A 14941-nucleotide genomic window follows, 5' to 3' on the forward strand; every position below is an offset into this window, starting at 1 on the left:
TTAAATGAAAATGTGGAGTGTTTATTAACTCATTCAAAACCCATAAAATGGATAAAATCCAATTTACATTTTACATGGGTTGCAATAAGCTCATTCCTCAGTTCTGTCTTTTTAGTGCAAATTGAAGCTAACAATGTAAAAATTTACAGAAGTGAGATGTCTGGAGGTGAACTTTGTCACCTTGGTGCACTTTGGTTTTCATTTTTTCCTCATCATTCTATAGTATATCTCCCTGACAGGAGATAGTTCCATATCCACAGTTCTTTCACAGTTTTCAAGGTTGTCTTTTGAAAAGGAAATGTTTCTTCTAATTCCAGGCTCATCTACTTCTAGTGATCCCATATGGTCTGGCCATTCACCACCACCCCATCAAGAAAACTGGGTCAGTTTTGCAGATACCCCACCAACCAGTGCTCTTTTAGCCATGCATCCTGCTTCTGTCCAGGTGTGACACTTATTGGTATTTTATTTGCCTCATTCAGATTGATGTTGCAATCCTTGGATTTTTTTTTCTTCATAATTTCCATTGCAGCTGTTTACTGTGTATCTGTGCTGTAGTCAGTTCAGTGCTATTTGCCCAACAGATACTTGTTCTGTTGATTTGCCTTAATTTGGAATGATTAAATGAAAGCTTCTAATATTAAAAATATCAACAATTATAACTTTTAAACATTTGTATTTAGCTTTTTATGCATATGTGCCATACTTTTTTTTTCTGCTTGCATACCTGCGGTCATTCCATATTGTATCAGTGTGCAAAAATACCCTGCCATTATCCTGGAGATGCCATCTGCCGATGGTTTCCTGCATTTTTTAAACTACTGTGAGTTTTAACTATGCTTTGTATTTTGAAGGCAAGAAGTTGAGAATTTGTAGAAGCATTTTAGGTAGATAATACTGAGGAAAAATATTTCATTTCAGGACCAGACAACAGTACGAACTGTAGCATCAGCTACAACAGCAAATGAAATTCGTAGGCAATCAAGTAGTTATGATGACCCCTGGAAAATAACTGATGAACAAAGGCAGTATTATATTAATCAGTTTAAAACCATTCAACCTGATCTAAATGGATTTATACCAGGTAAGTCATTCTTTACAAAATATAATTGTGGGTGCATCAGTTCTGTTACAAAGACTTTGTTTTGTACTTAGGCTTGCATACTGTTTTGAAGGAAGTTGTGCATTTTGCTGATAATATTCTACTATAGTTCAGTGTAAGTCAAGAAAGACTAGAAACTAATTTGTCTCTTTCCCTCATTTAACCCTAGTAATCAGTGCCATTTTCCCTAGAACCTTTACTAAATAACTCATTACCTTTACAGTAGGTCTGAGTCTTCTAATAATTTCACTTGCCTAAAGTATTAAAAACCATTGTTGTAATTTTTTAGGATCTGCAGCTAAAGAATTTTTCACTAAGTCAAAACTACCTATTCTTGAACTTTCTCATATTTGGTAAGTGTGATTATTTAAAATAAAAATAATAAAAAATTAATGATAAATTGTTAGAAAGATGACAGCTATCTGATAGATGCCTAATAAGTACTTACTAGAAACTGTTAAGTAAAATTACACTAGTATGTTCAGTCCTGCTCATATTTATGCCAGTATTACTTTAGTGGGTTTTAATGTGCCTGGGCTGGTACTATTTACAAGGTACTTTGAGAAAATCTCAAACTCTTCAGAGATAGAAGCAGTTTATACGAGGTTTTTAATGTTAAAAATGTGTTTAAATATAAATAATTTTTTCCTTATATATATTTATTTATTCATTTTTGTGTAAGTAAATTTAAATTAAATGTACACATACACATTTTTAAGTAAATTTGTGGTACATGGTGACAAATTCAGCTTTGAGTTTGGGCAAATCTGTTTCATTGTATTCTGGAATTTGTCCTGCATCATTGCATGCTGTCATTAAATGACTTACCTTGGCAGGTGCTATCTTTCCTTCAGTGTAATGATTTCTATTTTTTTCAGGTAATTTCTCATTTAATCATGTTGCCTCAGCACTAGAGGCCAATAATATTGTGTAGTACTGTCTTAAATGCTTTAAAAACCAGGAGAGATAAAAGTGACTTTAAATTAACTGTAAGCTGTTATTAATGAAGGCTCATCATCTTGAGGAGTAAAGAATGTAGCCCTAATATGAAGTGTTTAGTAGGATAGAGGGAACAATAACCTTTGCTCATCCAAGTAGCAAAATGGAAGCCTGTCTTTTGGAAATAAAATAACTTGTAGAAATTTTATTTACACTAAGTTTTCCTTCTTAGGGAACTGTCAGATTTTGATAAAGATGGTGCACTGACATTGGATGAGTTCTGTGCTGCATTTCATCTGGTAGTTGCTAGGAAGAATGGATATGATTTGCCAGAAAAGTTACCTGAAAGTTTAATGCCCAAACTGATTGATTTGGAAGACTCAACGGGTAAGATACGGATTGAACACGAATGTCAGTATTTTAAAATTATGGTCTAATTGTTACAGCAGATACATGTTTGTATGAACAGAAAGCACTTGTCAATATGAACTAAAGCATTGTTCAATTTTTAGAAGTCTTACTGCTCAAAGCTAATTTGACCATGTACATATTTCTGTAGAGGGCAGTTATTTAGGAGAAGTATGCATACATTATTACATTCAGAAATATTGACTCTGTCCTTTAAAGGTTAGGGAAAACAAAATTGTCGCAGTGTGGATTTTATTCATGACCAGCTATTGTATTTCAATTTCCCAAGCCCTCTATACTTTAGACTCACTTTCAAATGAGTATGCTTTCTATTCACCCTCGTTTGTGAAAATATGGTATGAGTTTCTGAGTATCAAAGGTACTTAAAAAATATTCCCAGATTCAATGCTAAGGGCAGGATAAGTGTTTAAAAATGCAGGATCAGTACCACAGGCCCTTTTTTTTGAAATTCACCTCCTGACTTGGAAGCAGATTTATCCTTCATTGTCTGGGCACCTAATTGTTCTGTGCATTGCCTTTTACCATTTGGTACTCCCAGAAAAACACTGACTGTATGAGTTCTGCTTGTTAATACGTGGCAAAAACTTAGTCCCGTAACTGAAAAACAAACTACTGTTCCATGTTCAAGTGGTGTTCAAAAACAGGATGTCTGTGACCATCTCATTTTTACTTTTTTAAAATAGATAAAGGAAACTGAGTGCTCTAAAACTGCTTTAGATTACTTTATAACAAGCAGTCTTTGCTTGGAAAGTCAGGTTATATTCCGAGTACACAGGTACTATGATTTGCTAGAATTTTATTTATTTTCACTAAATGCTTCAAGGGAACTCTTTTCATACTGTGTTTGTAGACTGTCTGAGACTCTAATCTCAAAATTATGGATGAGTTCTTAAACTAGATACTGTGTTTCTTATTACCTCTGCTTTAATAATGAACCTATTTTCTGTCGGAGTAGGTTGGCTCTTCAAAGAGCTGCTGCTGAAGTGTTTTCAGTATGAGTAAGCATTTTGCTATGATGAAGACATTTGTGAGAAATAGCTGGAGGTAATTGGGCTAAAACCTAGCAAATGTCAAAAACCATTCCATTCTCTCCATTTTTGTGTTAAAGTGGTAATCAAGCAAAAAAATCTTGTTAGGAAGTGAAATAACACTTTTTTGTATAAACTGTTGTTTCTAAAAAAACCCTAGAAACCCACTAAAAAACCCCCCAAAACTCCACACCCAACAGCTATATTTGTCTTGATCTGTTATTGGTATAAGATTTCACCTTAAGTTGTCTGAAAACTTTATACATCAGACACTAAACCAAAAAGATTATGTATATGTTTTTTGTTCTCATTTTACAGGCAACTTGCTTTTAGAAGTTTTTCCCTCTGGTATTAAAGGGAAGTTACCCTATTCTAGTGAATGTTAAAAGTTTACCTTGCTACGTAAGCCGTGCTTAAAAAAATAGGAAAATCTGATACTTTATTCTGTGGTTACTAAGAGCTACAATGAAACAATGAAAAATTGAAATTCTTGCAAACTTCTGTGTTTTTATCCAATTAGCTTTATTTTATATATTTAATTGGGTCAGCAGCATTGGAAATAGCTGATCTTATCTGGCATGTAACATGATTTATTGCCACAACTTCTATGTTGAATAAAATACTTCAGATGAAGTTATTGATGTGGCTACAGTTTTATGTTTAGTTACAACAGCATACATTTACTAATTTAAAAGTTAGTGATAGGTTTGTCTGCTGGACATGATGAATTACAGGAATTCATCATAAGAACTGTAAATAAGCCTAGAAAGATGAGCCAGTTAAATTTTGGTAATAATTTTTCATTTCAGTTCCTGTAAAAGTTGTGTTTCATTAAAGCTTTCTTCCAAAATAGTCTTAGAAATGGAAACTAAAGTACGACACCAGAGTATCTTTTTCAGTGCACTTTTTGCATGGGATAAAACTTTCTCAAAGAAAGAAATGGTTGATGATCTTCTGCTGACATGCCTCAGTATGAATAATGTATCGTCAAACTGTTGAAGACGAATTGCTTGAATGTCTTTGAAACCAATGTACAAGATGGCAAACTTCATTTCAAAAGCGTTGACAGCACCATTATTAATCCCGTTCTTTTGTTAGAAAGTTTCCCAGTAATCTTCTGCACTTGAGAAGTGCTGCTTTTTTGCATTTTGACTTCTGAACTAGTGGCCAGCAGGAGGAGTAGCAGAGGGCTCCTTGCACCCTCTGGGCTGTGTTCAGACAGCAAAGGAAGAAGTCTCCTGAGCTCCTCTGACAGCCTCTGTGAATCCAGTATGTGACCAGCTGCAGGTGTTCCATACCTCTTTGAGATAGGATCTTGCTTTACATCTGGTTTCATAACTAGAGATATGTATTTCTCTCACATGGCACAGACTTACTGTATAATTAAGCATTTGTGTAGTTGGTAATTTTTCTAGTAGAGCAGTACATCTCTACAGAATTGTAATTCCTTCAAACTCTATTTTATCTCAGTCAGTAAAAATTATCAACCTTTACAAAAGCTGAAAAGCAAGTTTTACTTTTCCATGAGTTTTTGTTTGGGTTGGTGCCACAATGCCATTTCTTTGTAGGAAAAACAATCTGCCATGCCTTATGTCTTACACAATTACTTTAACCCTTAAAATTTTCCATAGACTGTCATAGGTGTGTTTCATGTAGGTATTTGCAGAACTCTTTGACTTACAGATAGCTATGTAGTCTATACATAATAATTTTCAGCCTTATCTTTTGACTTTAACTTGTGTTTAACACTGGAAATTAGTTGTTATATAGAATACTGTCAGTAAAACATGAATGTTGAGGTTTTTAACTTAATAGAAACTTTTTATTCTTGTTACACTTCAGAGCAATTAACATGTGATACGTATTTACAAAATATTGCCACTGGTATATTTTGTACTTAATAATATTATTTTGTTTGCAATGACCACAGCATGTCAGCTTGACTACTTGGTAACATTGACACCTCAATGTAACCTATTTTTATTGCTTTCTGTAAAGGAACACAGATGTGTTCCTTTACAGAAAGCACAGATGCTAGGTGCGGGGCACAATTTTGGAAACAGCCTCAGAGCTGGCTATTTAAAGGAAGTTTACATAACCTTTGAAACTGAAGAGTTACTGGTTTCAGTGTGTGGTTTTTTTCATGGTAGTAGCATTGCAGTTACATCTGACCTTAAAGTAGCACAATTAATTTCTTTTTGGTCTTCAGTTTTTGGCTGTGCATTTTGCTGTCCCTGGCAGCTCTCTGGAGGCAATAATGGGTTGTTACTTTTCAGAGTGATCACACTGCCTATTCAAGTGTTTTCAGTTTGGTTTGACATTGAATTTGTTATTAGCTTATTCTAAATTAAAATTAGCAGGCAGTATATTGTCTTGTCTTAGCAGAAGAGAAGGCTGCAGAGTTCAGCTCTTTAGGAACCTAAAACCAGTAAATTCTATAAATTTCAAAGAAGTTTTGGTACAACATACTCTTGCGGCAGTCATCTTCAATCACATACCCGTGAAGCAGTCCTTTCTAATGGTAATTTAATGAAATTTTTTTGTTTAGTATTTTGTCTTGTTTGGAGTTTTAATTCTGTGTGACTGCTGACATGCTAATATGTCTCACTACTTATCAGTCACTTTTTCAACTGTTCCTGTTGCTTGTACATTGTACAGTTGTAATCTGAATTTTCAGGTTTTTTGAGGGTCTTAATGCCTGGCTTTAGCTTGCATGATGATATCTAGAATAGGAGACATTGTAAGCAGGATTTTGTACTGTGTTAGACAGAATGTTTGATCTGCTGTTCAGATTTACTTCAAGAGAGAACTGAACAGTGCCAAAGGACAGTTGCAATGTGACAGCTACTAGATTTACTCAATTTGCAAAATGTGAATGGAAACACCACTTTTTTAGTAAGGAGGCTTGAAACTAATTTTTTGGGGGGACTAATCTAAGGGGGAATGATTTTCTTAATCTGTTGTCAAATTTTTTTGTGTTTGCTTTGAGATACTGGTTTTGCTCTGACCTTTCATATAAGGAAGTATTTGATTCTGTAAGATTAAATGCTCAGCGCAGGATATGATGTAATAAATGCTAGTGTGAAGTTATTTTCTCATGCTGTTAGAAAAACTGTTTAATTATATATATAATAAAAATCTGAAAAAGCTACTTAAAGGCTAAGTACTGGGAGGATGGGATGGTACAGAGTAATCTTCAAAGTCTGATTTTCAGAAACATTCTTAAAATAAGAGTAGTACCTGATAAAAGGTTTTCTACAGTATTTAACTTAATAAGAGTTCTTGGGTTTTTGGGTTTTGTCTGCTGCTAAGTATTTTCTTGAAAAAGATTAAATTTAAGGGTACTTTGCACTTTCCGTGAGATGTGAACAACTCTTCTAAAAATAAACTGAATGCAATTTATGATTTTTGTTCATAGTGATTCCTGTCGTTTCAGAAGTTGGGGAACAGACTGGTGAGGTAGGTTACTCTGGCTCTCCAGCAGAAGCACCTCCAAGCAAGTCTCCATCAATGCCATCCCTAAACCAGACCTGGCCAGAATTGAATCAGAGCAGTGAGGTCAGCACTTTTATCTATGAGTTATTTCACTGCCAGTCAATAAACAAATTGTGTGTATGTGTCCATAATTTGTCATAAGTGAATTGCTGATCACAAATCATGAAACAGTTAGCATGACAATAAACACAAGAAAGTTCTGTGTTAAAATGCAAAAAAAAAAGGTTTCATTCTGGTTTTTCTATGTCATTGTGCGATACTATTTAAAATGCTATTAAGGGTAATTAAGCTTTATATTAATCACAAAATTTCTCTCATAACGTGTTTTGGAAAATTTGAATTAATCCTAATTTTTTTTTATTTAGGGCATGTTTTTGGTTGGAGTTTTTTGTTACTTCTGAAGAACTTTTTTTAGCAGACACTTTGGCTAAACTACAGAATAAGTTTTTGACGGATCTGGATATTGAGACTTACTTCTGGAGGTGATTTGAGGCTGAAATATCACCAGTAACATAGAGAAGTCATGACTTCAGAAGCATGTTTCAAAAGCAGAGACTCAGAGTAGGATCTGAAGCCAGCCATGGGCTAAATTTATTTAAATCTTAAATCGTTACTGTTACGTACTTCTGCTTCATCATACTTGAGCATATATAAGTTATATATATGCTTATATTGTTATATAAGCAGTCTTCTGCAGTAGAGCTCTATTTTATCAGAATTTGAAAGTAAAGTTAGCAAGCAGTATTTTTTATATTTTTTTCCCCCACAAATGTGTTTTGCTTAAAAGGCCTGTAAGGGATTGATTCCTAGATTTTTCTTGTTACTCTTTTAACATTTTTGTCTCTGACTTAGAATAAACCAGTGTTTTAAGAGCTACTTTAGATGCCTAAATGACTTTCTGACTGCAGCCATGTACAAAGATGATGTAGGCTTACTTTTCCTTATAAGAAAGGGAAAAAAAGAATGAAATTAATTTTGGAAAACTACTTTTTATTATCTGTGACTCAATATCAATTGAAAACTTGTTTTAACAGGTAAGATAGTTCTGTCAGTAGCTGAGTATTGCCTTCTATTAAAAGAGCTTTTTGTGGTTCTTTTTCTTTCTTCATTAGACTTGAAGTGAATAGAAAATTGATAGGAAAAGATTTAGACAAACCAGTGGAAAATCAGCATGAAGCAGAAAATAAGCACATTTTTAGGATTAAAGTTAGGAGCAGAGGAAACTTCCATCATTTCTCAGCAGGGAAGGACTTTATAAAGTCTGCTGTTACTTGTAAAGACAAATGCTAGCCTCATAGTCACATCCTTACCAAATTAAAAAGCGTTGGACATTATTTAGTGATTCTTAGTTGTTCTGTTTAACAGAGTGACTCAGACTGCTGGTAGGAAGCTGTTTTAAGAGGGAGGTGGAGCAGATTCATTCAGTTGTTGCTTAAAAAGCTGCAAATGTCTGCAGCTGTATTAAAATTTGCCCAGACACATTCCCTTCTGTTTCCAATAAAGATTTAATAAGCTAATCATTTAATACCTGCATCATAATTGAACAGATTCCTTCAGTGTCTAATGCAACTCAAACCCATTGAATAGGGTAATTCTACTAGTGCAACAAAGTGAATTACAATTTTGTCAGCCAGAATCTTGACTTATAAAACTGACTCTCCATTCACATAAGATAAGGTGGCATTTTGTTTTTGAAAGTCTACTATAGCTTAAGAGGTTTGGAAAAGTTCTCACAGTAGCTATACTACTGGATACTAACTATACTAAAATAAGAGTTGAACTAAATGTTTAGTTTTTTTGTTCTAACCCAAAGGAATTTCTGATTTTTCAAATGTGTTGCTGTGCATGTTTCTTTCTTCTTGGCATTTTCTTTTCAGCATGAGTCAGGTCAAAGTCCTCAAGGTTTTAATTCCATGAAAAAATTTCTGATATTGCTGCAGGCACCAGTCTAATTGTTTCCTCTTTCAACCTCTTATAAGGGTCATCAACAAATGAATTGCTTGTAAAAGCTCTGCATCCTTGTATTAGCTGTCATTCCAGGCAGTCTCATCCTGTTAGTCTCAAAGCTGTTGGTTACTCTGTTCTTTCTAGCTCATTGTTGGTTTATAGAATGCAGTTGCCAGGCCCAGTTACTGGAGACTCCCAAGTATAGACCAAGGCATCAGTTTAAAACTTCAGAATAAAGAGCAACATGAAAATCCGTCTAACTTTGGATATACTACATGCTTCACATTCTCATCTCTTCACTCATTGCTTCTTTCTTACTTCAGATGTCTTTTCCATCTAAGTCTCACAGCTGACCACTTAGTTTTCAAAGCTTAAAATAATAGAAAAGCCTAGTATAATTTTTTTGTTTAAAACTGTCAAGTGTCATGCAGCTCTCTTACTAGCTTTAACACAGATATGGAGATTTGCTTTTAAGTTCACAACTGTTACGCCTTGTTTCAAATGTCTTGGTGTTCTTTTCATAATGGTTCAGGTGGCTGTGAGGTTTAGTTTCTAGTAATTAACCTTTTGAAACTAGTTTAAAAACATTTTTGCAGTTCGACAGAACAAATACTTCAGCTTTAGCTAGCATGAGTTTTACCCTCTCAATGCTTTTAAATTTTGCAGTGTTTGAGATGCAGTCCAGTAGATTCTCAATATATTTTGCTTTCTGTTAACTGGGGATTTAGCAGTAGCTAGCTTCTGGTAGTATTTCAGAATAGAACACAACAGCATATTTCCTAGAGCAGGTGTTGGTATTTATGTGTCCGTGTCTTAGAATAAAACAATGTTTTAAGAGCTACTTCAGATCCTCCAAAGCTAGGGAGCCCAAGGACAAGTAATAAAGATACCTGTGGTTTGGCTTCAGAGCAGGGTGGTAAAAGAGATTAAGCATCCATCTGTAACAAATAATATTTTACCATTTATCTTAACTGTAACATAAGTGCTGTGTGCCCTATGGAATTTTTGGAACAATTAACAGTATTTCTTCAATGAAATGGTATGTTTGCCAGTCTCACTAGTAACTGGGAAGCCACTGGCCAAATCAAGTTTAAAAGTGGTAGACCTAAGATAAATATTAATATGTTTCATGAAAATGAGCAGCTGTGCAAATGCAAGAGGCCAAATCAGGAGAAAGGCTGGCAGAACTTGGCAGTTAAATTTCTGACTTGATAAAAACTGGCTCACTAACAGGTTTGTAGAGTTCCAAACAATTTGCAATGCTGCACCTTCATGAAGGGGTGGAGGGACACAGAGATGAACTGTTTAATTAATACAGGGAGTGTTAAACAGGGACAGAACAGTTGGGAATCCTTACTAAAAAGGTTTTGTTAGGTTCTGTCCATGAAGAGGGTAGTTTTGTGTTAAAAACAAATACAAACAAACAAAACCCTCAAACCAACAGAAAACCACAACAAAAAATAACCAGAAAAGAAACCCACCCTTATATGAATAGAATTCCATAATGTTTGCCCTCATTTAAAGTTTGAAATGAGGAGACAAAGCTACTTCTCTACAAGAAGCTTTACCACACATGACAGCAATTACAAATTTAGTTAATATTTTTCTGAATTTTATTTAATCTGATTGTAAACAGTTATTTAGGAATTTCCTTAAGAAATTATTTCTGAAATAACTGTTTTAGACTTGCTTCCAATACAGGCTGTTCACTGAATATAGTTTGGTGTAGAGGAGAACACGAGATTGGGTTGGCTAGCACCATATAGTTTGTCTTGTGTCTTCTGGGATCATTTAGATTGATTTACCTGTAGAGATGGGACAAGAATATGACACAGAGAATATTCTGAGTTTGAAAGGACCCACAAGGGTCATAGAGTCCAACACCCAAGTTGTGTCCACAACTATAACAAACATAATTTTTGTCAAATTTTCTGAGCACTAAAAATTTTGTATTTTTAATTTTTGAAACTTGTATTTGTAGTGTTTAAAACTTGCTTAATATTTACTTGTTATTTTACCAAAATATAATAGGTTTAGCATTCTAGTTGTGATTTTTTTTTTAATCTGGTTTCCAGATCACTGATTCATTTTATGTACTTCAATGTTGTGGCTATAACTTGACTCAGTTTACATGAGGATTCTTGACAGCCATGTATTGATACAGCATTGCCCATATCTTATAAAATTGTTCAGAGATTGACTTGCTTTTAGTAATCAACAGTATGTTTGGATTTTATTCTTTGCCTTGTCAGTGATTTAGACTTGTGGAAATGCTCTTTTATGGCGTAGAATCACTTCTCAGGGGTTGCACTGGCAAGCTGTAGTGGTGTGATTGGAGTACTCTCCTGAGTGTTCATTTGTCTGGGATTTTGTAAGAGAATCAGCATTTACTAAATAGGTTTGAAACTTGGCAGCTACAAAGCTGAGGAGCCTTTCTGTGGATTTTATGGCTACAAATGCACACAACATGTCTCTGATTTTTATCTCTATAATTATATGAACTGCTTAGCCAGTTCTTTTACTTGTATGATGTTTGTTGGCAAGCATGAGCTCTGAAGGTACTTCTGGGTTGCCTTTGCACCTGTTATCTTCATTATAAAATGTGAATATAAAGATTAATATTAGACAGATAACAAACTTGGTTCCACAACAATCTCAGAAATAGAAATACTTTATAAATATATATTAGTGTGCTTCCCAAGTGAAGTACTCTCCTGTGCAAATATGATTCTTTCCAGTGCAACCTCTGAACTACTATGCTAAATCTCCTCAGTGATCTTTTACTCTCATCTTCCTCATCATGCTGACTTCTCTCCTCTGTCTGTTCAGCAGTGGGAGACATTTAGCGAACGCTCTTCAAGCTCACAAACTCTGACCCAATTTGATTCTAACATTGCACCAGCTGATCCTGTAAGTCAATCACTTAGCTTGCTTGTTTGAAATTAATTTTATTAACACTGAATTTCCATTCATTGTATTTACCTGTTATGCATGATTCCATGGACTGCTTTTGGGGAATGGTGGCAAATAGCTTGTTTGCTTATTTTCGGAATATAAATTTTCTAGTACTGCTCTTGTTTAATCTCTGATTGCAAAGAATGCTTTTTCCTGTTGATTTTGACCTAATGCAACACTTCTGTCAAAATCTGTCATACACAAAGAATTTAAACTTTTTTTTTTTTTTTAAGTGCAAGTTGATGCAAGGGCCACTCCCTATGATAAACAAGTTCTGTTGTAGATTTTGTCTTCAGTGTTGTTTTGGGTTTTTCTGAGTTGCAGAGCCTGATTTGCACAAAACCAGTGCCAACTTCTGTGAAAAAAAAGCTACTGGGCTTTAATGGGTGTGGTGTTTCATATTCCAAATATTTTTACCGAGTTACTTATTACTAAGGCTTTTAGTATCTCTCCAGCTAAACCTGTGGTGTTCTAAGGCTTTACTCAGTGAGGAGTGCTCTGAAGGATTATGTATTTAAATATCTTGCCAAGTTTGGGAGCCAGAAATACACTACAGCGTTTCAAGTTCTGCTGGTTTTAAGCTTTACAGCATGTGACATTAAAGCAGTTCTGAAATGTATTAGAAATGCAGTATTTAGCTGCTGCTTTCATCCTGCTTTTTTTACAGACTTAATTAGCACCAAGTGTCCATTTTAATTTAATTAATTACAGTGTTGGTGTCCATTTGATTGTGTAACAAAATATAATAGGTGGAGATAATACACATTTAACTGCTCTTAGTATTAAACCTGTCACTTCTGAAAAGAGAGACTACATAAATATACATAATTTTCAATATATCAGTGCTCCAGTCTCAAAGTTAACACTGATGTTTGTGTAGAAATAGCATTTCTAGATGCTGTAAGCCAGAATTCAAACTGCACTGTTTCTCATGTTCAGAATTAACCTTTAATAAACATTTAAAACAAGTGAAAATGTCCTACTTAAAGCAAAAACCAGCCCTCTTTCATCTGAGATGGTTTTTGTTTTAAATATGCTTGATTTTTATGTTTTAATGAGGTAAACATGATGTAAATTAGTTCATAGTTGTTACTTGCTGTGTATAATTGCTTGACTATCACTGTCTTGTTTCTTCAAGAAGACAGTAATTTATTTTCACACATAATTAGCAGATGACAGAAACCTGAGGTTTGAATTCTTTCATTATGTTGATAATCTAAAAAGTAGAGCAGTGATGGTGTATGAAAAGCTCTTATATAGAGTATGTGTTTGTGTGTATGTATATGGATAAATTCACTGGGAATGCAGAATTTTTTTATGGCTGATCACATCCTTGAGTTCTTTTCTTGAAATGCTTATATAGCTTAGAAAAGACTGGTGAGCATCTTTGATACTTGCTAGGGTAACAGACTTTGGGGTTAGAGTCTTTGTTTTCAATACTAAAATAAGAACAAATGATGACAAATTTTCAGTTAGCTGATGGCAGACTTTGTTTTAGCAGTTTCAGTAGTGATGCATTGGAATGATTTATGGAACAACTGGTTCCCCAGTAGAGAGAAAACCAGCTTTCTTAAGCAGTTGTTAATAACTATCTAAAGAATAAATTCACACACCAGGTCTTTTTTAGTTGGAAAAGTAGCTGCTTTGGAGGTAAAACATAAATGGAAAGAGTAAAACAGTCCATCTATCCCTTAGTATGGGAGCACAGTATGCCTTTTTTAAGTCAAAGTTGGTAACATGTTGTTTTATGTAAAATTAGGTTAATAATGTAAATTAATGCATTATATCAAATCCATTTAACTATTTGAGGCATGACTTCTGTTCAGCTGCACATTAGAGTACAGCAGAGGTCTGAAGGAGCCACAGTAAAAGTGCTCTTTGCATGATAATCTCATTTGAGAGGGAACAAAAAGCAGTGTATTTTAAAGTGCTAACTACTCCTAAAAGTTTCCTGCAACAAAAATGTTTGAGCTGTAACTAGAAAGTGGTTTTGCTTGCAACCATGGTAGTGAATTGAAATAGTTTCAGAAAATACAAATGTATTACACCTAGTGAAATTGATCTACTTGAAGAGTCAGAACAAATTAAATTTCTGATACAAAGGTAGTTTTGAAATTTCTTGTTATTTCTAGGATAGAATATAATATAATCTGGGGGTGTTCTTGTGCTGTCATTGGCCCACCCATTCATATATTCTGAATATGGATGATAGTAAAAAACCTCAGACAGCCATGGCTCTATTTTTAGGCTGTTTCTGAGTTTTGAAATTATTTTTTTTAAACTGTCTGCCATCAGTGTTCAAACTAAATGAAAAGGATTGTCTATAAAGTACTTTAAACATAGCCCCTTGTCTGAATGACTAATGCCTAAGTGTAAGGCCAATGCTTGTCAAGAAGCTTAGAGCTTATTATACTGATGTTTAGATTTTTGCTATTTTAAAGACACCAGAAGATGTCTGAAATTGCTACAAAGTACCTATTTCATTGAGCACTACTTATACTATTTAGAGAGCCCATTATTTTTTGAAGCATTATAAGTAAAGCTGAGGAGTCAAGATTTAAATTGTTAGGTTTGGGGTGTTTTTAAGAAGTGCTCAAAGTACCAGATGCCTGATATGCTAGAAATGGTGGAAAGCTGGTAAAATTCAGGTCCTACTTGCAGTTACGGATAGAAACATATTCTAGTGCCCTTTTAAGCAGCTAAGTTCACATTACAGAGACTACAGCTTAGAGAGCTTTGGTTTCCTGGGTATATTCAATTCCCCGGAACTGTGCAAATAAACGAAATCTATGAAATTCTGTTCAAAATTGACATTGCATGTGCTGTCAGAGACTCGCTGTCAGAACCTTTTATAAGTGATTTAAGCTAGGTTAACATAACTGTGATCTCTTCTACAGGACACTGCAATTGTGCACCCAGTTCCTATAAGAATGACTCCAAGCAAAATCCACATGCAGGAAATGGAGCTTAAAAGAACTGGAAGTGGTAGGACATTTTCTGTTGCTAATTTGGAAAGTTTCATACAGTTAGAGTTGGCCTTACTTCC

At 34.5% G+C, this 14941-nt stretch overlaps 1 protein-coding gene across 13 annotated transcripts in view; it reads left to right on the forward strand.

Moving 5' to 3' along the window:
* The window catches only part of REPS1 (RALBP1 associated Eps domain containing 1), a 63837-nt gene that overhangs the window by 34305 nt on the left and 14591 nt on the right, over positions 1 to 14941 (forward strand). For 3 of the 13 annotated variants that reach the window (XM_064413544.1, XM_064413531.1, XM_064413532.1), the window contains exons 5-11: positions 318 to 445; positions 922 to 1084; positions 1392 to 1455; positions 2274 to 2428; positions 6917 to 7056; positions 11770 to 11850; positions 14793 to 14880. In XM_064413544.1, coding sequence (XP_064269614.1) covers positions 318 to 445; positions 922 to 1084; positions 1392 to 1455; positions 2274 to 2428; positions 6917 to 7056; positions 11770 to 11850; positions 14793 to 14880 — 819 coding nt within the window. The remainder of the gene's footprint in view (positions 1 to 317; positions 446 to 921; positions 1085 to 1391; positions 1456 to 2273; positions 2429 to 6916; positions 7057 to 11769; positions 11851 to 14792; positions 14881 to 14941) is intronic. The other 10 variants (XM_064413534.1, XM_064413536.1, XM_064413540.1 and 7 more) reach the window with 9 other exon arrangements.

The sequence above is a fragment of the Passer domesticus genome, chromosome 3 (genome assembly GCF_036417665.1).
Source record: "Passer domesticus isolate bPasDom1 chromosome 3, bPasDom1.hap1, whole genome shotgun sequence".
Lineage (NCBI taxonomy): Eukaryota > Metazoa > Chordata > Aves > Passeriformes > Passeridae > Passer > Passer domesticus.